Source organism: Scyliorhinus canicula, chromosome 22, assembly GCF_902713615.1.
Source record: "Scyliorhinus canicula chromosome 22, sScyCan1.1, whole genome shotgun sequence".
Taxonomy (NCBI): Eukaryota; Metazoa; Chordata; class Chondrichthyes; order Carcharhiniformes; family Scyliorhinidae; genus Scyliorhinus; species Scyliorhinus canicula.
This window is the reverse complement of record NC_052167.1, coordinates 29,037,696-29,063,657: the sequence shown is the minus strand read 5'-3', so window position 1 is coordinate 29,063,657 and position 25,962 is coordinate 29,037,696. Positions and strand designations below refer to the sequence as shown.

The 25,962-nt window shown below is 50.3% G+C and overlaps 1 protein-coding gene across 3 annotated transcripts in view; it reads right to left on the bottom strand.

Annotated features, from left to right (window-relative positions):
* LOC119956204 overlaps positions 1 to 25,962 on the bottom strand; it is a 90,664-nt gene that overhangs the window by 25,509 nt on the left and 39,193 nt on the right. For 2 of the 3 annotated variants that reach the window (XM_038783213.1, XM_038783214.1), the window contains exons 2-3: positions 3,685 to 3,738; positions 3,525 to 3,554 (exon numbers count right to left, since the gene is read on the bottom strand). In XM_038783213.1, coding sequence (XP_038639141.1) covers positions 3,525 to 3,554; positions 3,685 to 3,738 — 84 coding nt within the window. The remainder of the gene's footprint in view (positions 1 to 3,524; positions 3,555 to 3,684; positions 3,739 to 25,962) is intronic. The other variant, XM_038783212.1, reaches the window with a different exon arrangement.

The window sequence follows — 25,962 nt, the reverse complement described above, 5'->3', positions numbered from 1 at the left end:
CCACACCCCCCCCCTCCCCCGGGAACGCCCCACCTACCCAGCCTCCTCTACCCCACACCTCCCTCCCCGACAACGCCCCACCTACCCAGCCTCCTCTACCACACACCCCCCTCCCCCAACAATGCCCCACCTACTCAGCCTCCTCTACCAGACACCCCCCTCCCCCGACAATGCCCCACCTACCCAGCCTCCTCTACCAGACACCCCCCACCCCCGGGAATGCCTTAATAGGGAGGGGTTCGATGGAGGGCCCCTTTAGTTAGGGGATCCATGCGGGGGTCTCACTATTGCAGGGGCCCCTGGGGGGAGTCTCTCTATTGAAGGGGTCCCTGGGGGGAATCCCCTCATTAGGGGGGTCCCTGAGGTGCAGGGCGGGTCGGGTCACCCCCATACTTGTGCCCGACATGAGGCAGCCAGGCACTCTGGGGGAGAGCTGTTTTGCGGGGCGGTGGGGGGGGGGGGGGGGGGTGTTTGGGGCTGATTTGCGGGGCGGTGGGGGGGGGGGTGTTTGGGGCTGATTTGCGGGGCGGTGGGGGGGGGGGGGGGTGTTTGGGGCTGATTTGCGGGGCGGTGGGGGGGGGTGTTTGGGGCTGATTTGCAATGTGTGGGGTGGGGGGGTATTTTGGGGCTGATTTGCAATGTGTGGGGTGGGGGGGGTATTTTGGGCTGATTTGCAATGTGTGGGGTGGGGGGGGATTTTGGGGCTGATTTGCAATGTGTGGGGTGGGGGGGTATTTTGGGGCTGATTTGCAATGTGTGGGGGGGGGTTTGGGGCTGATTTGCAATGTGTGGGGTGGGGGGGGGGGTGTTTGGGGCTGATTTGCAATGTGTGGGGTGGGGGGGTATTTTGGGCTGATTTGCAATGTGTGGGGTGGGGGGGTGTTTGGGGCTGATTTGCAATGTGTGGGGTGGGGGGGGGTGTTTGGGGCTGATTTGCGGTGTGGGGTGGGGGGGGGTGTTTGGGGCTGATTTGCAATGTGTGGGGTGGGGGGGGTATTTTGGGCTGATTTGCAATGTGTGGGGTGGGGGGGTATTTTGGGGCTGATTTGCAATGTGTGGGGTGGGGGGGTATTTTGGGGCTGATTTGCAATGTGTGGGGGGGGGTTTGGGGCTGATTTGCAATGTGTGGGGTGGGGGGGGGGGGTGTTTGGGGCTGATTTGCAATGTGTGGGGTGGGGGGGTATTTTGGGCTGATTTGCAATGTGTGGGGTGGGGGGGGTGTTTGGGGCTGATTTGCAATGTGTGGGGTGGGGGGGGGTGTTTGGGGCTGATTTGCGGTGTGGGGTGGGGGGGGGTGTTTGGGGCTGATTTGCAATGTGTGGGGTGGGGGGGTATTTTGGGGCTGATTTTCAATGTGTGGGGTGGGGGGGGGTGTTTGGGGCTGATTTGCGGTGTGGGGGGGGGGGGGGTGTTTGGGGCTGATTTGCAATGTGTGGGGTGGGGGGGTATTTTGGGGCTGATTTGCAATGTGTGGGGTGGGGGGGGTGTTTGGGGCTGATTTGCGGTGTGGTGTGGGGTTGGGGGGGGGGGGAGTGGCTGGCCATGCAACGTCACTATCGGGAATTTGCATGCCCATGGATACAGGATTTCTTCCTGATTTGCCCTCCCACCGGGATGGTAAAACGGGGATAATTCTTCTCCGGCGGGAGAATCTCCCAAACGGACAATCCACCCTTTTAACTCCCCCCTCAGACGCTGCGGGACCTGCTGGCTTTATCCAGCATTTTCTGTTTTTATTTGGGTTTCTTGCGGCCAGACTCTGAGGCTACCCTCGTGTATTGTCCGTCGCGATGATCTGCTTCCTCTGTCTTTGCAAAGTTTGCCTCTTGGCCCCAATGAAGACCCTCCGTTAGAAGCTGCTACGTGGCAGCTTCCGGAGATCCAGGAGCTCACTTTTAGCCCCGCCTTCCCAACATTCATTCATTCTTCCTCTTGTTCCCTCCTGTCTTCCAGCATTAGCTGCAGAACCTGCTCCAAACGGAACACACCTCGCAGACGGCTGCAGGTTAACATGAACCCATTGCTCGCCTCTCGTGATATTTTGTCCTCTAGCTGGCCGTCCATTCGCTCAGCAGTTTGCACATAGCGGTCACCTGCCTGAGCTGGCAATGTAACATTTAAAGGCTGCCCGTGTCGGACGCAATGGCCACTGATTAATCAGTTTCTGATGACCTGATCGAGTTTTGCAGCTGGGATGTTTTGTGAGAGTACGGGGCCCTCTATTGGAAAACTTTTGACTCTGGGACAAAGTTTAGAGGACATGTGTGAGGGAAAGTTTTTTACACAGAGGGTAGTGGGTGCCTGGAACTCGCTGCCGGAGGAGGTGGTGGAAGCAGGGACGATAGTGACGTTTAAGGGGCATCTTGACAAATACATGAATAGGATGGGAATAGAGGGATACGGACCCCGGAAGTGTAGAAGGTGTTAGGTCAGACGGGCAGCATGGTCAGCACAGGCTTGGAGGGCCGAAGGGCCTGTTCCTGTGCTGCACTTTTCTTTGTTCAGTCCGTCCAACTGACCTCATAAACCAGTAAACTCAGACCAGAGGGTGGTGGGAGTTTGGAACTCGCTGGCTGAAAGGATGTTGGAGGCAGGGACCCTCATAACATTGAAGAAGTATTTAGAGTGTTTTGCGAGGGCCACAAAGAATCCAGCACGAGTTGAAGGATAGAAAGAAATAACATTTATTTACAATACCATATATACACAACAGCAGCAGCAACGTCCCTTGCTGCCAACTCCTCTCTCCCCTGTTCCAAACTGGCCAGCTCTATTTATGCGGGGAGTCTGCTAATTATTCCTCCGCCCCCCCCCCCCCCCATTGGGGAAGCTCATACTCCCACAGGATTGTGGGATTGCCACTAGTCCCCAGCCAATGGTAAGCAGGCAGGTTATAACATCGTGGTTGTTTTTGACCAGCGCAGGGGCGATGGGGTGAAGGGCCTTTCATAGAACATAGAACATAGAACAGTACAGCACAGAACAGGCCCTTCGGCCCTCTATGTTGTGCCGAGCCATGATCACCCTACTCAAACCCACGTATCCACCCCATACCCGCAACCCAACAAACCCCCCCCCCCCCCTAACCTTACTTTTTAGGACACTACGGGCAATTTAGCATGGCCAATCCACCTAACCCGCACATCTTTGGACTGTGGGAGGAAACCGGAGCACCCGGAGGAAACCCACGCAGACACGGGGAGGACGTGCAGACTCCGCACAGACAGTGACCCAGCCGGGAATCGAACCTGGGACCCTGGAGCTGTGAAGCATTTATGCTAACCACCATGCTACCGTGCTGTAGGCCTCTAGGACTCCATGACTTTCCCTCCTTTGCACCAGCAGCCAAGGCAGCCGGCTGGGTGGGAAGGTGGGTTCGGATCACACTACCTGTGAAACATGACGTTGGATGGCTGGGGAAAATTCTCCTTGTGCCTTTCCAACAGGGCCCAAATTAGTGAGACTGGGTCAGTCTCTGCCCCTGTGATTGACCAACAGGCAGGTAGACCCTGCCCCCTCCTTACCTTCCCTGCAGTTGGGTTTTCAGTAGAATTCTGAAGGTTTAAAGGGAAAATGTGCAGGTTAGAAATGGCTTTACTCCATTAAAGAATCTTTCTGGTTCGTGTGAAGAGACAATACGTGGACCAGGACACAATGAGAATCGAGTGAAATAAGTTTCCTTACCGGAGCATTTGATGGAGTTGGTGTAATGGGGATCGTGATGGTGGTGGTAGAGTTCTGGAAACGGAAAGAGACAGCAGACAGCTTAGCTGTTGAACTGCAGCAGCATCACTACAATATGGCTCCACAAGAAACCAGTCAACAGACTCACCCGGAGCAAGACGTATACATAGAAAACAGGAGCAATTCTCCAGCGCCTCGACAGCGGCGCCGTGCGCGTTCTACTCCGCGTGGGCAGTAAATACCGTTTGCACAACATTAGCGGGTATTCTCTGGGGCCTCCGCGATTCTCTGCCGGTTGGGGGAGGGGGGACGACACCGGAGCGCTGAGCGGCTGGCTGAACTGTGATCCCTGAGCCAAGCCCACCCCCAATGGGTGGGGAATTGCCAATCCCCCCCTCATTCCTCCCCCCCACCGCAGCCACCCCAGACCAGCCCACCCCTCTGACAGAGCACCGAGGCAGGGTGTAACATTGTGCACAGGCGTTTAATGTGACAACGCAAATACAGGTTTGTGCCTGAGCCCCTATCACTAAACTGTGCCCCACGCCCTTGAAAATCGCTTATTGTCACGAGTAGGCTTCAATGAAGTTACTGTGAAAAGCCCCTAGTCGCCACATTCCGGCACCTGTCCAGGGAGGCTGGTACGGGAATCGTGCTGCTGGCCTGCTTGGTCTGCTTTAAAAGCCAGCGATTTAGCCTGGTGAGCTAAACCAGCCCCTTAACTGGTGTCTAATTTTCTGGCCTTACAGACCCTAACGTTACGCCGAGATTGATCCCCACATGATGGATACGTGGGTTTGAGTAGGGTGATTATTGCTCAGCACAACATCGAGGGCCGAAGGGCCTGTTCTATGCTGTACTCTTCTATGTTCTATGATGTATCAGGAATGGAGGCCTCGCTGAAGAGGTCGTGCAGTTTGTTCTGGCACTGCTGGCCAGTTCGGACGGTGTTGCCCACGGCGCTGCCCGCCTCTGCCACTTGCCATCCAGGCCTTGTGAACGGTAGCGGCTGACAGCCTCCTTCTCACCCCGGGGTACAGAGTCACCCACATCTCCTCCACCGCACCCAGCAGGGTCTCCAGCTCCCCGTTGGCGAACCGCTGGACCTGGTATCTTGCTGCCATCTTGTTGGATGGGGTGGTGTGTGGGGGGGAGCGAAGTGTGTTTAGTGTACACTCAATCTCAGGGATGGGAGATCCCAGCTGACAACATTTTGGCCTCAACTATGGTAACGAATTCCACAGGCCGACCACTCTCTGGGTGAAGAAATCTCTCCGCATCTCTGCCCTAAATGGTCTACTCCGTATCCTCAGACTGTGACCCCTGGTTCTGGACCCCCCCCACCATCGGGAACATCCTTCCTGCACCTTCCCTGCCCACTCCTGTTAGAATTTTCTCGGTTTCTATGAGATCCCCCCTCATTCTTCTGAACTCCAGTGAACGCAATCCTAACCGATTCAATCTCTCCTCGTTACTCAGTCCCCCCCATCCCAGGATTCAGCCTTCGCTGCACTCCCTCCGCAGCAAGAACATCCTTCCCAGATTCCGGGATTCCCTGTCCCGGGATACCCGGATCATGTTCCTCAATGGGACGGAGAATCAGTCTTGGGGCACAATCGGGATCGATGCTGGGCACTGACCCGATGGCGATGCTCAGGAGACCGGCTGGCAGCCGGATCGACGCCACGCGCCGGAGGGGGGGTGTAAATTAATGCAAGTGAGGGATAATGACCCACTTGCATCCATTGAGCGGGCCCGGTGTTCTGTGCTCCAGCCCCAGTGATGTCCCTGCGTCCGCGGTGGGGAATCACTGTGGTTTCCACCAGCGCGATGAACCTCCCGGGGGGGGGGCAAGGGGGCAGCTCACCCAGGGAGTCACCCCCTTGGCCCAGCGTGAGGCCGACCGCATCACGGCCACGCTGGCAGAGACCTTCCCAGCCTAACCGAGGGACCCCCCCCCCCCACACTACCTGCCCACCCCCTCTACCAGAGTGCACCCCCCCCCCCCCCGCACCCCACCCTCCCCACAGGGACCCCTGTAATAGGCAGACCCTCCACAGGGACCCCCTGCCTAAAGGAACCCCCGCCCCGCCCATCCCATACAGACCCTCCCGCCATTACAGAGACCCCGGCCTGGAAGCTGTGCAGACAGGGGCAGTGATCAGGATTGGAACCTTGAAGCTCCATGTGTCCGTTCCTGGAATGGGCGGTTCCCCCAATACTACGGCCCCTGTGATTGGCCGACCTATTACAGGGCTCCCTGTCGGGTTCTCCCACCACCCCCCCCCCCCCTCACCCCCACCTACTTGGGAAGGGTCCCACCGCGAGCCATCCCCTGGTGGTGCCCATCTGACATCTGGGCACCCTGCCAGTGCAAGGGTGGCACAGCCAGTGTGACAGGCTGGCAGAGCCGAGGTACCCGAGTGGGAGGATGCCATCCTGCCATATCCCCAGCCACGTATTGTGTGGACAGTACGGCTGGCGAGACCCGGGCGACGGGCGAGTGTGGCGTCCTTGTATCTAAATGAACAATGAGGCTCAGTTGTATTGCAGAGCGAGGCCAGCAGCAGCCGTGGGTTCGATTCCCGGACCGGCTGAGGTTATTCTTAACCTCGATGTGGAGATGCCGGCGTTGGACTGGGGTGAGCACAGTAAGAAGTCTTACAACACCAGGTTAAAGTCCAACAGGTTTGTTTCAAACACGAGCTTTCGGAGCACGGCTCCTTCTTCAGGTGAATGGAAAGGCTTGTTCCAGAACCCCCATGGACCAGTTGAACCAGGAACATTCCTCGTCACAATGGATGTCTCGGCACTCTACACCAGCATCCCCCATGACGACGGCATTGCTGCAACAGCCTCAGTCCTCAACACCGACAACTGCCAATCTCCACACGCAATTCTGCAACTCATCCGTTTCATTCTAGACCACAACGTCTTCACCTTCGACAACAAATTCTTCATCCAGACGCACGGAACAGCCATGGGGACCAAATTTGCACCTCAATATGCCAACATCTTCATGCACAAGTTTGAACAGGACTTCCTCACCACACAGGACTTTCAACCGATGCTATACACCAGATACATCGATGACATTTTTTTCCTTTGGACCCACGGCGAGACATCACTGAAACGACTACACGATGACATCAATAAGTTCCATCCCACCATCAAACTCACCATGGACTATTCTCCAAATTCAGTTCCATTCTTGGACACACTCGTCTCCATCAAGGACGGTCACCTCAGCACCTCGCTTTACCGCAAGCCCACAGATAATCTCACGATGCTCCACTTCTCCAGCTTTCACCCGAAACACATTAAAGAAGCCATCCCCTATGGACAAGCCCTCCGTATACACAGGATCTGCTCAGACAAGGAGGAACGCAACAGACACCTACAGATGCTGAAAGATGCCCTCGTACGAACGGGATATGGCGCTCGACTCATTGATCGACAGTTCCACCGCGCCACAGCAAAAAAACCGCACCGACCTCCTCAGAAGACAAACACGGGACACCACTGACAGAGTACCCTTCGTCGTCCAGTACTTTCCTGGGGCTGAGAAACTACGACATCTTCTTCGCAGCCTCCAACACATCATCAGCGAGGATGGACATCTTGCCAAGGTCATCCCCACACCCCCACTACTGGCCTTCAAACAACCGCGCAACCTCAAACAAACCATTGTTTGCAGCAAATTACCCAGCCTTCAGAACAGCAACCACAACACCACAAAACCCTGCCAGGGTAATCTTTGCAAGACATGCCAGATCATCGACATGGACACCACCATTACACGTGGAAACACCACCCACCAGGTACGCGGCGCATACTCGTGCGACTCGACCAATGTAGTCTACCTCATACGCTGCAGGAAAGGATGTCCCGAAGCGTGGTACATTGGCGAGACCATGCAGACACTGCGACAACGAATAAACGGGCATCGTGCGACTATCAACAGGCAGGACTGTTCCCTTCCAGTTGGGGAACACTTCAGCAGTCAAGGACATTCAGCCTCTGATCTCCGGGTCAGCATTCTACAAGGAGGCCTTCAGGAGACGCGACAACGCAAAATTGCTGAGCAAAAACTTATAGCTAAGTTCCGCACGCATGAATGCGGACTCAACCGGGATCTGGGATTCATGTCGCATTACATTCGGCCCCCACCAACAAGCCTGGACTTGCAGAGGCCTACCGACTGAACTGGCTTGGGACAATTCACACCTCTTTAACCTGGAGTTACCTCTCTCTCTGCATCTTTGATGATTTGATTGCCTGCAGGTGCTCGCATTCCGGGGCATCTCTGACTGTGTCTATATAAACATTTCTGGAACAAGCCTTTCCATTCACCTGAAGAAGGAGCCGTGCTCCGAAAGCTCGTGTTTGAAACAAACCTGTTGGACTTTAACCTGGTGTTGTAAGACTTCTTACTATTCTTAACCTCGCCCCTCGCCTGAGGTGTGGTGACCCTCAGGTTAAACCCCCACCAGTCAGCTCCCCCCCCCCCCCCCCCTCAAAGGGGAAAGCAGCCTCTGGTCACCTGAGACTGTGGCAACTTTACCCTCACTGCATCTGTCTTGTGTCCGCCCACCCGCTCCACGAACCAGAATCACCCTGAAATCTCTTTGCCTCCTCCTCACAATTCCGCCCGGTTTTGTGTCTTCAGCGAAATTGGAAATGTCTCATTTGGTTCCCTCATCCAGGCCATTTCTATATATTGAGGGTGATGGTGAGTTTTGCGTTATTGATACACACATGGATTTTAATCCTTTGCAGCTGGCTGTGGAGTTAAACCCTGTGTCATTAGTGTTCAGACAGCTCACACCTTGGGAGTCAGGCACATCACTGGTCAGCTATTTCCAATCGCTTGGACATATTGTCACTCCTTGGAGAGCTTTTGTTTTTACTGTCAGGGGTAGGTTGTGGGTTCAGCTCCCACTCCAGGATGAAACCCCCATCATCGAGGCTGAGGCAGTGACGTACCATCAATTCGACTCAAGACACATTTAGGATCCGAACTGGCAGCTAGTTGTTAGCCCGGTGGTCGACTACAGAGAATGACCGACTGCCGGGAACTCTGCGTACTCATACCCCGCCTCAGAGGCGGGGCCTACTTGCCTCTCGACCAATTGGAGAGCAGTCACATGACCAGTCCCAACCAATCGGACGAGAGGCGCATGACCAGCCAGAGCCAATGGGAAGCCAGTGCTCTGCACCAATGGCAGTGCTCATATCCATACCACCACAGGCTGCATTTGTTGAAGCTTCCCTCTCGTGCCAGAGATGTTGAACTGAGGCCCTCTCAGGTATGTCTAATGGGCGTGAAGGGTCCCACTTGATGAGCTATCCTCTGGGGGACCAGGACCAACATCCCACTCCCAACTGGCACCGCTGGACCCGTGATCTGCCACTTAACTCGGCAGCACCCCCCACTGCCAGAATGTTGATGGTGGGAGAGTGGAAGATGGTAATGGAACATCACGGGGAGGTGGACATCGACACTCTTATTGGGAAAGGTGGCACAGGGGGCGAACCATTGGTGAGGGGTAGGCAGGGGGTGGGAACGTAAAATCAAATTAACCGGGGAAAAGGAAGTTTGAAAATGGATCTTGTGACAGGAACTGAAATAATTCAAAGTAGTTTCACTGCAATAATATTGTTCAGTGTAACAATAACCTGGATCGGTAAAGTTCCTCATAAATATTAAAATTACTCAAGGCCAGCTGAAGCTATTTGATCTCGGGCCACATCAGGAAATATTAGAACAATGGGGCAGCACGGTAGCACAGTGGATAGCACTGTTGCTTCACAGCTCCAGGGTCCCAGGTTCAATTCCCGGCTTGGGTCACTGTCTGTGCGGAGTCTGCACGTTCCCCCCGTGTCTGCGTGGGTTTCCTCCGGGTGCTCCGGTTTCCTCCCACAGCCCAAAGATGTGCAGGCTAGGTGGATTGGCCATGATAAATTGCCCTTAGTGTCCAAAAAGTTCCCGTACCAGCCTCCCCGGACAGGCGCCGGAATGTGGCGACTAGGGGCTTTTCACAGTAACTTCATTGAAGCCTACTCGTGACAATAAGCGATTTTCATTTTTCATTTTCAAAAGGTTAGGTGGGGTTACTGGGTTACGGGGATAGGGTGGAGGTGTGGGCTTGGGTAGGGTGTTCTTTCCAAGGGCCGGTGCAGACTGGATGGGCTGAATGGCCTCCTTCTACACTGTAGATTCTATGATTCTATGATTCTAAGTGGGCAAATGTTGTTCAATTAGGTCGTTTTTAATGGTCAGTTGGATTGGAGGAAGGTTTAGTGAGAGAATTCCTGAATCCGGATATCCAAGGGATATCCAATGCTGCAATGATAAAAATTGGGAGGGAGGCGGGGTCAGAGCTTGAGACGCACAGGGGGATCCCAGAGGTTTGTAGAACGGAGTGAGTGACAGACGATATCACAGAGGCGATGATGGGCAGGACACATGGGTCAGGAACAAACCTCGGGATGTGGAGGTTGTGAACAATCTGATTCAAAGTGGCCAGAGATCGAGAAAAATGGGAGTCAGGAGCTCGGGAACAGAGCGTTCAGTTGAAGACAACGGGTGACATTTTCCCGAATGTTGGAAAAGGCCGTCAATGCTTCCCAACAACGCGATCAAGACAGGATAAAACAAAGAGGGAGAACTAACAGGAGCAGAAGGTCACAGAAGGTCACAGGAGAGAGGATCAGAACCCAGCCACGAACCCATAGTCTTCTGAAGCACATTCACCACCCATTGGGGACGAAGACCAAAATCTACTCGTTCAGACAAGAGAACGTCCCAACCATAAGGGGGGTTAACAAGATATGAACCGTGGTACAGGACCCCAGGCCCATCGTGTACAGAGGAGCCTGTCAACCAAGGATATTCGAACACATCAAAAGAAAAACCCAGCCTGTCAGGACGTCCCCAATAAGGATCTTCAAGAAGGGACTCCCCAATATAAGGGGGCAACAGGACACCAACCAGAGTACGGGATCTGACCTAGTCCACACACTCTGACACTGGGGTCAGTCAGTACTGCCAGGACCCCCACCGCACACCAGACCTACCACCCAGCCGGGCCTGCACCTCACCCAACCAGGGCGGCGCACTAACCCCACCGTCAACTGAAGAGACCCCAGAGAGGGCGAATCGTCAACCAACCCAATAATTGGGCATTTTGGGAGGGGGGCCGATTCCTTCCCCCCCAGGAACTCCCCATAACCCACTGGACCAAAACATTGTTTATAACAGCACGCTGCTCAGCCAGGTGGAGAAGAAACCGACACCCCCCCCCTCTCTCTCCCCCCCCCCCCCCCCCCCCCCCCACCAAGGAAGGAACACCCGAATTAACCCGGGAATGTTGTGGAGGAGAATGCTGAGACCCAGGCTATTAGAATAGATGGCATTGAGGTGCGTAGGGAAGAAGTGTTGGCAATTCTGGATAAGGTGAAAATAGATAAGTCCCCGGGGCCGGATGGGATTTATCCTAGGATTCTCTGGGAAGCCAGGGAAGAGATTGCTGAGCCTTTGGCTTTGATTTTTAGGTCATCATTGGCTACAGGAATAGTGCCAGAGGACTGGAGGATAGCAAATGTGGTCCCTTTGTTCAAGAAGGGGAGTAGAGATAACCCCGGTAACTATAGGCCGGTGAGCCTAACGTCTGTGGTGGGTAAGGTCTTGGAGAGGATTATAAAAGATACGATTTATAATCATCTAGATAGGAATAATATGATTAGGGATAGTCAGCATGGTTTTGTGAAGGGTAGGTCATGCCTCACAAACCTTATCGAGTTCTTTGAGAAGGTGACTGAACAGGTAGACGAGGGTAGAGCAGTTGATGTGGTGTATATGGATTTCAGTAAAGCGTTTGATAAGGTTCCCCACGGTTGGCTATTGCAGAAAATACGGAGGCTGGGGATTGAGGGTGATTTAGAGATGTGGATCAGAAATTGGCTAGTTGAAAGAAGACAGAGAGTGGTAGTTGATGGCAAATGTTCAGAATGGAGTTCAGTTACGAGTGGCGTACCACAAGGATCTGTTCTGGGGCCGTTGCTGTTTGTCATTTTTATAAATGACCTAGAGGAGGGCGCAGAAGGATGGGTGAGTAAATTTGCAGACGACACTAAAGTCGGTGGAGTTGTAGACAGTGCGGAAGGATGTTGCAGGTTACAGAGGGACATAGATAAGCTGCAGAGCTGGGCTGAGAGGTGGCAAATGGAGTTTAATGTGGAGAAGTCTGAGGTGATTCACTTTGGAAAGAATAACAGGAATGCGGAATATTTGGCTAATGGTAAAATTCTTGGTAGTGTGGATGAGCAGAGGGATCTCGGTGTCCATGTACATAGATCCCTGAAAGTTGCCACCCAGGTTGATAGGGTTGTGAAGAAGGCCTATGGTGTGTTGGCCTTTATTGGTAGAGGGATTGAGTTCCGGAGCCATGAGGTCATGTTGCAGTTGTACAAAACTCTAGTACGGCCGCATTTGGAGTATTGCGTACAGTTCTGGTCGCCTCATTATAGGAAGGACGTGGAAGCTTTGGAACGGGTGCAGAGGAGATTTACCAGGATGTTGCCTGGTATGGAGGGAAAATCTTATGAGGAAAGGCTGATGGATTTGAGGTTGTTTTCGTTAGAGAGAAGAAGGTTAAGAGGTGACTTAATAGAGGCATACAAAATGATCAGAGGGTTAGATAGGGTGGACAGCGAGAGCCTTCTCCCGTGGATGGAGGTGGCTAGCACGAGGGGACATAGCCTTAAATTGAGGGGTAATAGATATAGGACAGAGGTCAGAGGTGGGTTTTTTACGCAAAGAGTGGTGAGGCCGTGGAATGCTCTACCTGCAACAGTAGTGAACTCGCCAACATTGAGGGCATTTAAAAATTTATTGGATAAGCATATGGGTGATAAGGGCATAGTGTAGGTTAGATGGCCTTTAGTTTTTTTCCATGTCGGTGCAACATCGAGGGCCGAAGGGCCTGTACTGCGCTGTATCGTTCTATGTTCTATGTTCTATGTTAGCTGGAAGCCAGTACCGTATGCCATTGTAAATAGGATGCTAGGGAACAGAGCAGTGCTGCCTCAATAGTGACCAAACCACTGCCTCCCCATGGAAGACCCAACCACATTGAGGGAGCAGAAACCACTAGATAAGATCACTTGGAGGAAGGTGCCCAAATCCCCCATCACGTCTACCCCCAAACCAAAGAAGGGCTCCAACAGTGTGGAGGCCCAACGTACAGACTCTCGCTTCATCGTTTTCATTCGAACGACGGAGGTTGAGGGACGACCATCAGGTCTACAAGATTATGAGGGGCATGGATAGAGTGGAAGGGCAGGCACTCTTTCCCAGGGTGGAGGGGTCAGTCACCAGGGGGCATAGGTTTAAGGTCCGTGGGGCAAAGTGTAGAGGAGATGTACGAGGCAGGTTTTTTTACACAGAGGGTGGTGAGTGCCTGGAACACGTTGCCAGGGGAGGCTGTGGAAACAGATACATTAACGGCGTTCAAAAGGCACCTTGACAAATACATGGATAGGATGGGTAAAGAGGGATACGGCACAAGGAAGGGCTGAGGGTTTTGGCCAATCATGACCAGCATAGGCTTGGAGGGCCGAAGGGCCTGTTCCTGTGCTGTATTGTTCTTTGTTCAACAATGCAAACAAGGATTAACCAACCCCTCCCTGGTGTGCGTCACCACTCATTTCCCCCTCCTCTAATATCTGTAAAAATGTCAATCCGTAGGACGAGTCAGGGAGAACCCAATCCTCTCCGGGAGGCATTCAGGCCTTCGAAGCAGATAAGCACGGAGTCTCAATGTTCAAACTAACAAAAAAAGCAAAATGAAAACCTGGTAAAATCAGCTCTAAGTGGGGGCCATCCTCAATCCAAGTGAGGACTGGTCTAAACCTACCACACACCACCACATCAACCATCCACCCATCACCCCGCCATGGCTCCGCTCATCTTCTCCATAAAGATGGATGAGGGTAGTGTAGTTGATGTAGTTTATATGGATTTTAGCAAAACCGTTGACATGGTCCCACAAGGGAGACTGATTGAAAAGGTTCAAGCACATGGAATTCAAGGAAACATTACGAGATGGATCCGAAGCTGGTTTAGTAACAGGACACAGAGGTTAGAACATAGAACAGTACAGCACAGAACAGGCCCTTCGGCCCTCGATGTTGTGCTGAGCAATGATCACCCTACTCAAACCCACGTATCCACCCTATACCCGTAACCCAACAACCCCCCCTCCTTAACCTTACTTTTAGGACGCTACGGGCAATTTAGCATGGCCAATCCACCTAACCTGCACATCTTTGGACTGTGGGAGGAAACCGGAGCACCCGGAGGAAATCCACGCACACATGGGGAGGACGTGCAGACTCCGCACAGACAGTGACCAAGCCGGGAACTGAACCTGGGACCCTGGAGCTGTGAAGCATTTATGCTAACCACCAGGCTACCGTGGTAGACGGATGTTTGAGTAACTGGGGGCGTACCACAGGGATCAGTGCTGGCACCCGTATTGTTTGTTTTGAACAGCCAGGCACTGCCAGGGTGCCACGGTGGAACTGCCAGTCTGGCAAGGGCACTGCCAGCCTGCCAGGCAGAGATCAGGCCCGGGGGTGTATGTGGTGGGGTGCTGGGGGTCCTGGTGAGTTGGTGTGTTGGGGAAGGAGGGGTGGAGGTCTGTGAGTTGGTGCGTTCGGGAAGGAGGGGGGAGGGGGTCTGTGAGTTGGTGCGTTGGGGAAGGAGGGGTGGAGGTCTGTGAGTTGGTGCGTTGGGGAAGGAGGGGGAGGGGGTCTGTGAGTTGCTTGGAGGGCCGAAAAATCAGGGTGTCATTTAAAAATTGTGTCCCGATCCCAGCCGCTACTGAATAGCTCCGCCCATTAAGCTGAGGTCTGTATAAAAGACAGACAGAGAGCGCACACAGTAAGCTAGCGCTTTTCCAGGAGACTCATCTGGAGTGAGACTCATACAGAGTGAGAGATTTAAACTTGGTAATTTGGTGCAGTGAGGTAATTCGGTGCAGAGTGTGAGGAGGTGCTTTTTAACCCTGGTAAGTGACTGGTAAGTAGTCTCTCTTTTTCTTTTTTTTTCTCTCTTTTTCTTTTCATTGTCGAATTTATTTATTTTTATTTTGAAATTGTAGTTGTTTAAGTTTACCAAGGGTTTAAGACATGGCAGGAGATCCCAGACCCGTGTCATGCTCCTCGTGTGCGATGTGGGAGCTCAGGGACACGTCCACTGTCCCTGGCTCCTTCACGTGCAAGAAGTGTGTTCAGTTGCAACTCTTGTTAGACCGCTTGACGGCTCTGGAGTTGCGGATGGACTCACTTTGGAGCATCCGCGATGCTGAGGAGGTCGTGGATAGCATGTTTAGCGAGTTGGTCACACCGCAGGTGAAGGTTACTGAGGGAGATAGAAAATGGGTGACCAAAAGAAAGAGCAAGAGTAGGAAGGCAGTGCAGGTGTCCCCTGCGGTCATCTCCCTGCAAAACATATACCGCTTTGGATACTGTTGAGGGAGATGGCTCACCAGGGGAAGGCAGCAGCAGCCAGGTTCATGGCACCGTGGCTGGCTCTGCTGCACAGCAGGGCAGGAAGAAAAATGGCAGGGCTATAGTGATAGGGGACTCGATCGTAAGGGGAATAGACAGGCGGTTCTGTGGACGCAATCGAGACTCCAGGATGGTATGTTGCCTCCCTGGTGCAAGGGTCAAGGATGTCTCGGAGCGGCTGCAGGACATTCTGGGGGGGGGAGGGTGAACATCCAGCTGTCGTGGTGCACATAGGCACCAACGATATAGGTAAAAAACGGGATGAGGTCCTACAAGCGGAATTCAGGGAGTTAGGAGTTAAACTAAAAAGTAGGACCTCAAAGGTAGTAATCTCAGGATTGCTACCAGTGCCACGAGCTAGTCAGAGTAGGAATGTCAGGATAGATAGGATGAATGCGTGGCTCGAGAGATGGTGCAAGAGGGAGGGATTCAAATTCCTGGGGCATTGGGACCGGTTCTGGGGGAGGTGGGACCAGTACAAACCGGACGGTCTGCACTTGGGCAGGACTGGAACCGATGTCCTAGGGGAGGTGTTTGCTAGAGCTGTTGGGGAGGGTTTAAACTAATGTGGCAGGGGGATGGGAACCAATGCTGGAAGTTGGAAGGTAGTAAAACAGGGACAGAAACAAAAGGAAGTAAGGGGAAAAGTGCAAGGCAGAGAAGACATAGTCAGAAATCCATAAGGGCGACAGTACAAGGTACAGTGACTAAGGGGAGCACAGTGAATAGGCCCAGTAATAACAAAAGGAATAAAACTGGAGATGTTAAGATTCAAAACAGAGGTAAAAAAACCAACATAAGTGTACTTTACCTGAATGCTCGTAGTATTCGGAATAAAGTAAATGAGTTGGTGGCACAAATCATCGTAAATGACTATGATTTAGTGGCCATTACTGAAACATGGTTAAAGGATGGTCACGACTGGGAGTTAAATATCCGAGGGTATCAAACTATTCGGAAGGACAGAGTGGATGGTAAGGGAGGTGGTGTTGCTCTGTTATTTAAGGATGACATCCGGGCAATAGTAAGGGATGACATCGGTGCTATGGAGGATAAGGTTGAATCCATTTGGGTGGAAATCAGGAATAGTAAGGCGAAAAAGTCACTGATAGGAGTAGTCTATCGGCCACCAAATAGTAACGATATGGTGGGGCAGGCAATAAACAAAGAAATAACTGATGCATGTAGAAATGGTACAGCAGTTATCATGGGGGATTTTAATCTACATGTCGATTGGTTTAACCAGGTCGGTCAAGGCAACCGTGAGGAGGAGTTTATAGAATGTATCCGCGATAGTTTCCTAGAACAGTATGTAATGGAACCTACGAGGGAACAAGCGGTCCTAGATCTTGTCCTGTGTAATGAGACAGGATTGATTCATGATCTCATAGTTAGGGATCCTCTCGGAAGGAGCGATCACAATATGGTGGAATTTAAAATACAGATGGAGGGTGAGAAAGTAAAATCAAATACTAGTGTTTTGTGTTTAAACAAAGGAGATTACAAGGGGATGAGAGAAGAACTAGCTAAGGTAGACTGGGAGCTAAGACTTTATGGTGGAACGGTTGAGGAACAGTGGAGAACCTTCCAAGCGATTTTTCACAGTGCTCAGCAAAGGTTTATACCAACAAAAAGGAAGGACGGAAGAAAGAGGGAAAATCGACCGTGGATATCTAAGGAAATAAGGGAGAGTATCAAATTGAAGGAAAAAGCATATAAAGTGGCAAAGATTGCTGGGAGATTAGAGGACTGGGAAATCTTTAGGGGGCAACAGAAAGCTACTAAAAAAGCTATAAAGAAGAGTAAGATAGAGTATGAGAGTAAACTTGCTCAGAATATAAAAACAGACAGTAAAAGTTTTTACAAATATATAAGACAAAAAAGAGGCTAAGGTAAATATTGGTCCTTTAGAGGATGAGAAGGGAGTTTTAATAATGGGAAATGAGGAAATGGCTGAGGAACTGAACAGGTTTTTTGGGTCGGTCTTCACAGTGGAAGACACAAATAACATGCCAGCGACTGATAGAAATGAGGCTATGACAGGTGAGGACCTTGAGAGGATTGTTATCACTAAGGAGGGAGTGATGGGCAAGCTAATGGGGCTAAAGGTAGACAAGTCTCCTGGCCCTGATGGAATGCATCCCAGAGTGCTAAAAGAGATGGCTAGGGAAATTGCAGATGCACTAGTGATAATTTACCGAAATTCACTAGACTCTGGGGTGGTCCCGGTGGATTGGAAATTAGCAAACGTGACGCCACTGTTTAAAAAAGGAGGTAGGCAGAAAGCAGGAAATTATAGGCCAGTGAGTTTAACTTCGGTAATAGGGAAGATGCTGGAATCTATCATCAAGGAAGAAATTGCGAGGCATCTGGATAGAAATTGTCCCATTGGGCAGACGCAGCATGGGTTCATTAAAGGCAGGTCATGTCTAACTAATTTAGTGGAATTTTTTGAGGACATTACCAGTGCAGTAGATAACGGGGAGCCGATGGATGTGGTATATCTGGATTTCCAGAAAGCCTTTGACAAGGTGCCACACAAAAGGTTGCTGCATAAGATAAAGATGCATGGCATTAAGGGTAAAGTAGTAGCATGGATAGAGGATTGGTTAATTAATAGAAAGCAAAGAGTTGGGATAAATGGGTGTTTCTCTGGTTGGCAATCAGTAGCTAGTGGTGTCCCTCAGGGATCCGTGTTGGGCCCACAATTGTTCACAATTTACATTGATGATTTGGAGTTGGGGACCAAGGGCAATGTGTCCAAGTTTGCAGATGACACTAAGATGAGTGGTAAAGCAAAAAGTGCAGAGGATACTGGAAGTCTGCAGAGGGATTTGGATAGGTTAAGTGAATGGGCTCGGGTCTGGCAGATGGAATACAATGTTGACAAATGTGAGGTTATCCATTTTGGTAGGAATAACAGCAAACGGGATTATTATTTAAACGATAAAATATTAAAGCATGCCGCTGTTCAGAGAGACTTGGGTGTGCTAGTGCATGAGTCACAGAAGGTTGGTTTACAAGTGCAACAGGTGATTAAGAAGGCAAATGGAATTTTGTCCTTCATTGCTAGAGGGATGGAGTTTAAGACTAGGGAGGTTATGTTGCAATTGTATAAGGTGTTAGTGCGGCCACACCTGGAGTATTGTGTTCAGTTTTGGTCTCCTTACTTGAGAAAGGACGTACTGGCGCTGGAGGGTGTGCAGAGGAGATTCACTAGGTTAATCCCAGAGCTGAAGGGGTTGGATTATGAGGAGAGGTTGAGTAGACTGGGACTGTACTCGTTGGAATTTAGAAGGATGAGGGGGGATCTTATAGAAACATTTAAAATTATGAAGGGAATAGATAGGATAGATGCGGGCAGGTTGTTTCCACTGGCGGGTGACAGCAGAACTAGGGGGCATAGCCTCAAAATAAGGGGAAGTAGATTTAGAACTGAGTTTAGGAGGAACTTCTTCACCCAAAGGGTTGTGAATCTATGGAATTCCTTGCCCAGTGAAGCAGTTGAGGCTCCTTCATTACATGTTTTTAAGGTAATGATAGATAGTTTTTTGAAGAATAAAGGGATTAAGGGTTATGGTGTTCGGGCCGGAAAGTGGAGCTGAGTCCACAAAAGATCAGCCATGATCTCATTGAATGGCGGAGCAGGCTCGAGGGGCCAGATGGCCTACTCCTGCTCCTAGTTCTTATGTTCTTATGTTCATTAAGCAAATTCTGCTGAGCGCAACCTCGGAGTGCAGTCACCACTGGAGCATGAAAAGACGACAAACTGCTGTTAGATAGTGAGGTCGTTCTCGGTGCTAAAAGCGGCAGGAGCAACCCCACTAATCCTGCCCAGAACGGCATTGCTTTTTTGGTTAGCTCACACCCTGTGGCTCTATAAACAAGATAAGCGGTGTCTAAAATGAATGTAAGGCTTACAGCAAAAAAAAAGCGACACGACTGCGGACTTTGTAAAACAGAACCGAAGGAGAGAAAGTGGGAAAGGCTGAGAGAATTTGATCTTTAAAGATTGCATGTTAAATGCAGATGTTGAGAAAATTCCAAAGGAAGGACTAACCCCTTCGAGTCAAATGCCTAGTGGGGATGTGTTGAAATATAATCAAGCACTGCAAAGGTTTGATGAGAAAGATGTGGAAGCCTTTTTTTATCTCATTTGAGAATGTAGCTAAACAATTGAATTGGCCAAAAACCATGTGGTTATTGTTGATTCAATTAAATTTCTGTTCTGTGCTGTACTGTTCTATGTTCTATGTTCTAAATTTAGTAGGAAAAGCAAGTGAAGTGTTATCATTATCAGAGGAGGTATCTAGGCATTACAATGGGGTGAGGAAATCCACCTTCAGTGCATATGAATTAGTTCTAGAAGCCTACAGACAGAAATGTAAGGAAAGAACCAGCTCAGATGTGTATAGAATTTGAAAGAATCCAACAAATTAATTTTGATAGTTGGATAAGAGCATTAAAAATAAACCCAATGGACAAGCTGGGCCGAAGGGCCTGTTTCATGCTGTAAACTTCTATGACTTCTACAGTGCAGAAGGAGGCCATTCGGCCCATCGAGTCTGCACCGGCTCCTGGAAAGAGCACCCTACCCAAGGTCAACACCTCCACCCTATCCCCATAACCCAGTAACCCCACCCAACACTAAGGGCAATTTTGGACACTAAGGGCAATTTAGCATGGCCAATCCACCTAACCCTGCACATCTTTGGACTGTGGGAGGAAACCGGAGTACCCGGAGGAAACCCACACACACACGGGGAGGATGTGCAGACTCCGCACAGACAGTGACCCAATCCGGAATCGAACCTGGGACCCTGGAGCTGTGAAGCGATTGTGCTATCCACAATGGAGTCTGCACGTCCTCCCCCTGTGTGCGTGGGTTTCCTCCGGGTGCTCCGGTTTCCTCCCACAGTCCAAAGATGTGCGGGTTAGGTGGATTGGCCATGCTAAATTGCCCGTAGTGTCCTAATAAAAGTAAGGTTAAGGGGGGGGTTGTTGGGTTACAGGTATAGGGTGGATACGTGGGTTTGAGTAGGGTGATCATAGCTCGGCACAACATTGAGGGCCGAAGGGCCTGTTCTGTGCTGTACTGTTCTATGTTCTATGTTCTAATGCTACCGTGCTGCCCCTAAAAAAAGTGACTCTGTGTATGACACTCTTAGTGAAATGCTTATGATGGAGGTTATTAAAGGTTCACTCCTGCAGTAGTGAGAACTCATGTGGAAGAGCAAAATGTTAAAACTGTTAGACAGGCAGCAAAAAATGGCAGATGATTTTGAATCAGTTCATAAATCAAGGTTTGATTTAGGGACATCAGTTTCAATCTGTGAAGGATAGCAACTGGGGAAAGGAGAAATCTACAGGTGTTAAAGGCAAAGGAGGTCTAGCTGGAGATTTTAAGGAGAGTTTGCCTCGGGTTCAAAAGGAAACTTATGGGGTGGAAGAGAGATGATAAAACCTATGTACTGTCATTGTAATAAGGTTGGACACACAAAGTCGCAGTGATGGTGGCTTAAGTACTGGGAAGATCGACTCTTGAAAACAGGGCAAGCCAGTCGGGTTTATTAAAAGTGGCAAAATAAACCACCTTTGCAGCTGGAGAGTGTGCAACCTGTTCAGAGGTTGGTTGATTGTTGATAAAAGGTCAGAACTTTTGAAAAAGATTTTTGTGAGGGTAAGGTTGTGTACAAGCTGAGGTAGGTAAGGAGGTTAAGATCTCAAATGATACAGGAGCAAATCAGTCTTTAATGGTGAGAGATAAGGAGATAGAACATAGAACAGTACAGCACAGAACAGGCCCTTCGGCCCTCGATGTTGTGCCGAGCAATGATCACCCTACTCAAACCCACGTATCCACCCTATACCCGTAACCCAACAACCCCCCCTTAACCTTACTTTTTAGGACACTACGGGCAATTTAGTATGGCCAATCCACCTAACCCGCACATCTTTGGACTGTGGGAGGAAACCGGAGCACCCGGAGGAAACCCACGCACACACGGGGAGGACGTGCAAACTCCGCACAGACAGTGACCCAGCCAGGAATCGAACCTGGAGATATGTAGTTCAGAAGGAGTACTGCCAGAAAAGGTGGTAATATGTGGGATTAATGGTGAAGTGAGTAGTGTTCCATTATGTAAGGTAAAGTTAGAGAGCCCGGTGGAAAGTGGTGAAGTGCCCTTTTTCCGGGGTACAATTTATCCTGGGTGATGATACAGCTGGATCACACTTGGCAAGTGGAGGTGATGCTTACTGTGGTTGAAAATCCAGTGGAAAGTCAAACAACTGAGGTGTTGCAAGAAGCCTATCTTGGGGTGTTTCCAGATGATGTGGTAACAAGGTTGAGACAGGATAAATGCTACAACCTTTAACTTGAAAATCATACTTGAAGTAGGAAGAGAAAACGTGATTACAGATACTTTATCACGACTTTGAGATGGAAGAAGACTTTCAAAGTTGGGAAAGAAAGACTGAAATGGACTGTACTGATGTTTAAATTTGCATGCATAAATATCACGAGATATGTATCCTATAGTGAAATAGTAGTGTTTAGTGATAGAATCCCGACAGTGCAGAAGGAGGGCATTTGGCCCATCAAGCTTGCAATGACCTCTGAACTAACACCCTACCCATGCCCCTCCCCTATGCCCATAACCCCACCAACACAGCACGGTAGCATAGTGGTTAGCATAAATACTTCACAGCTCCAGGGTCCCAGGTTCGATTCCCGGCTGGGTCACTGTCTGTGTGGAGTCTGCACGTCCTCCCCGTGTGTGCGTGGGTTTCCTCCGGGTGCTCCGGTTTCCTCCCACAGTCCAAAGATGTGCGGGTGAGGTGGATTGGCTATGATAAATTGCCCTTAGTGTCCTAAAAAATAAGGTTAATGGGGGTTGTTGGGTTACTGGTATAGGGTGGATACGTGGGTTTGAGTAGGGTGATCATGGCTCGGCACAACATCGAGGGCCGAAGGGCCTGTTCTGTGCTGTACTGTTCTAATTCTAATATTTGGACTGTGGGAGGAAACTGGGAGCACCCGGAGGAAACCCACGCAGACATGGGGAGAACGTGCAGACTCCACACAGTCACCCGAAGCTGTAATCAAACCCGGGTCCCTGGCGTGGTGGAACAGCAGTGCTAACTGAGGTGCCACCCACTGAAGTGTTTAAAGTTGAAAAGGCTTTTGAGAATGGAGCCATCTTTTCATATTGCTGGTTAATTTTTTTTAAGGGGGGAGGTGTGATGAATGTAGAAACTTGATATATATTATATTTTATATTTCTTGCAATGTTAATAAAAAAACAGATGCATATCGTGAGTTATAGTTTGTTTTCCATTTTATTCCTGAACTGTTTGGTGGAATGGACCATAGTGATCAGGACTGGCAAAGGATACAGCAGGAAATAGATCGGTTGGAGAATTGGGCAGAGAGATGGCAATGGTGGAGGTTGAGACGACCTGATAGAGGTCTACAGAATTATGAGGTGCATGGACAGAGTGGATAGTCACAAGATTTTCCCCAGGGTAGAGGGGTCAATTACTAGGGGGCATAGGTTTAAGGTGCGAGGGGCAAGGTTTAGAGGAGATGTGTGAGGGAAGTTTTTTTACACAGAGGGTAGTGGGTGCCTGGAACTCGCTGCCGGAGGAGGTGGTGGAAGCAGGGACGATAGTGACGTTTAAGGGGCATCTTGACAAATACATGAATAGGATGGGAATAGAGGGATACGGCCCCCGGAAGTGTGGAAGATTTTAGCTTCATGGTCAGCGTGGTCGGCACAGGCTTGGAGGGCCGAAGGGCCTGTTCCTGTGCTGTACTTTTCTTTGTGTTTTGTTCTTTCTTTGAGAGAGAGAGAAGCCAGACTGGGAGAGAGAGAGAGTTGGGGGAGAGAGAGTGAGATAGCGGGGGACAGAGCGAGACTGGGAATGAGAAAGAGTCTGGTACAGAGAGGGAAAGACTGGAGGGGGGAAAGAGAGAGAGACTGGGATAGAGGGAGAAACGTTGGAACTGAGACAGAGCATGCTTCTTAAAAATAAAAGGCTATAGATAGACAAAGGTGAGACACAAAGCAAACACCCTTAGGGGAGTGTGAAGAGAGAGACATTTCCTAACATTCGGAGACCCATTGAAACTTGTGCTCTAAGGAAGAAGCATTAGCAATACAAAGCGCTGGATATTTAAATAATGGCTGCCACAAAGAGACACACCCAAAATCCCTATGAAATGCACAATGGGTGAAGCAGTCCAACACAATGCTGCCCAATCACTTGAGAGAGATTGGAAATGACACAGGTGGTGCCAAGGAAGTCTTCAGCAGTTTTGGTCTCCTTACCTGAGAAAGGACGTACTGGCGCTGGAGGGTGTGCAGAGGAGGTTCACTAGGTTAATCCCAGATCTGAAGGGGTTGGATTACGAGGAGAGGTTGAGTAGACTGGGACTGTACTCGTTGGAATTTAGAAGGATGAGGGGGGATCTTATAGAAACATTTAAAATTATGAAGGGAATAGATAGGATAGATGCGGGCAGGTTGTTTCCACTGGCGGGTGAAAGCAGAACTAGGGGGCATAGCCTCAAAATAAGGGGAAGTAGATTTAGGACTGAGTTTAGGAGGAACTTCTTCACTCAAAGGGTTGTGAATCTATGGAATTCCTTGCCCAGTGAAGCAGTTGAGGCTCCTTCATTACATGTTTTTAAGATAAAGATAGATAGTTTTTTGAAGAATAAAGGGATTAAGGGTTATGGTGTTCGGGCCGGAAAGTGGAGCTGAGTCCACAAAAGATCAGCCATGATCTAATTGAATGGCAGAGCAGGCTCGAGGGGCCAGATGGCCGACTCCTGCTCCTAGTTCTTATGTTCTTATGTTCTTATGAAACAGGCTGACGGCTGCTCTCTCTCCCTCTTCTTCGGAATAGAGAGTTCCAAGTTCCAGAAACCAACTCGACCAGAAACCGAGCTGTGGATCGAGATCCCATAATAATCGCAACATCCTCTACATCTGACTGCAATAAATGGGACTTTATTGAACTGACAGACGGTGACGAGAGGGGTCCCACAGGGATCGGCGTTTGGGGCCCAGCTGTTCACAATATACCCCAATGATTTGGACGAGGGATCCAAACATAATATTTCCAAGTTTGCTGATCATACACAACTTGGTGTGAATGTGAATGTGGCGAGGAGGATTTTAAGAGGCTTTGAGGTGATTTAAACAAGTTGAGTGAGTGTGGGTGCATGTGTGTCTGTGTGTATGAGTATTTGTGTGGATGGGTGTGTGTGTGGGTTTGTGTGAGAGTGTGTGTGGTTGTGGATGGGTGTGTATGTCAGTTTGTGTGTGGGTCTGGATAGGGGGTGGATGTGGATGTGGGTGTGTGTGTGCATGTGTGTGTGTGAGTGTATGTGAGTGTGTGAGTATGTGTGAGTATGTGTGTGTGAGTGCGTGTGTGTGTGTGTGTGAGTGCGTGTGTGAGTGTGTGTGAGTGTGTGTGAGCGTGTATGTGTGTGTGTGTGAGTGTGAGTGTGTGTCAGTGTATATGTGTACCAGTGTGTTTGTGTGTGAGTGAGCATGTCTGTGTGTGTGAGTATGTGTGTGCGAGTGCGTGTGTGAGTGTGTGTGAGTGTGTGTGAGCGTGTATGTGTGTGTGTGAGTGTGTGTGAGTGCGTGTGAGTATGTGTGTGTGAGTGCGTGTGTGAGTGTGTGTGAGTGTGTGTGAGCGTGTATGTGTGTGTGTGTGAGTGTGAGTGTGTGTCAGTGTATATGTGTACCAGTGTGTTTGTGTGTGAGTGAGCATGTCTGTGTGTGTGAGTATGTGTGTGCGAGTGCGTGTGTGAGTGTGTGTGAGTGTGTGTGAGCGTGTATGTGTGTGTGTGAGTGTGAGTGTGTGTCAGTGTATATGTGTACCAGTGTGTTTGTGTGTGAGTGAGCATGTCTGTGTGTGTGAGTATGTGTGTGCGAGTGCGTGTATGTGCGAGTGTGTGTGTGAGTGAGTCTGCGTGTGTGTGTGTGTCAGTCTGTGTGTGTGTGTCAGTCTGTGTGTGAGTGTGTGTGTGTGTGTGTCAGTCTGTGTGTGTGTGTCAGTCTGTGTGTGAGTTTGTGTGTGTGTGGGGGAGTGAATGGCTGCATGAGGGTCAAATGTTTGATGTTGTATTTTTATTATTTTGTTCTCGTTTAGCTCAGTTGGCTGGACGGCTGGTTTGTGATGCCGAGCGAGGCCAGCAGCGTGGGTTCGATTCCCGTACCGGCTGAGGTTAATCATGAAGGCCCCGCCTTCTCAACCTCACCCCTCGCCTGAGGTGTGGTGACCCTCAGGTTAAACCACCACCAGTCAGCTTCCCTCCCCCCCCCCCCCCCCACCCACTCAAAGGGAAAAGCAGCCTTTGGTCATCTGGGACTGTGGTGGCTTTACCTTGACTCGTGGGTAATAAATGTCTCCGAGATTTGTGCGACTTTGGCAGTCAAAGCTGAAATAGTTATAAATACATTCTGAGTTGGAAAATACACATTGTGATGAAAAAAGAAGCTTTGCTGTGACCAGCCCAGCGGGCTGCGTGGACGGGATTATCTGTGATTCTAACCTACTTCGGAAACATCAAACACAACAATGCAGAGTCTGGAATCGGCTGCCTAAAGTGGCAATTTCATTTCAACCTAAAAGTAAGGATGTTCCACTTCAGTGATGTTCCGCAGGGACCTCTGTTGTTTG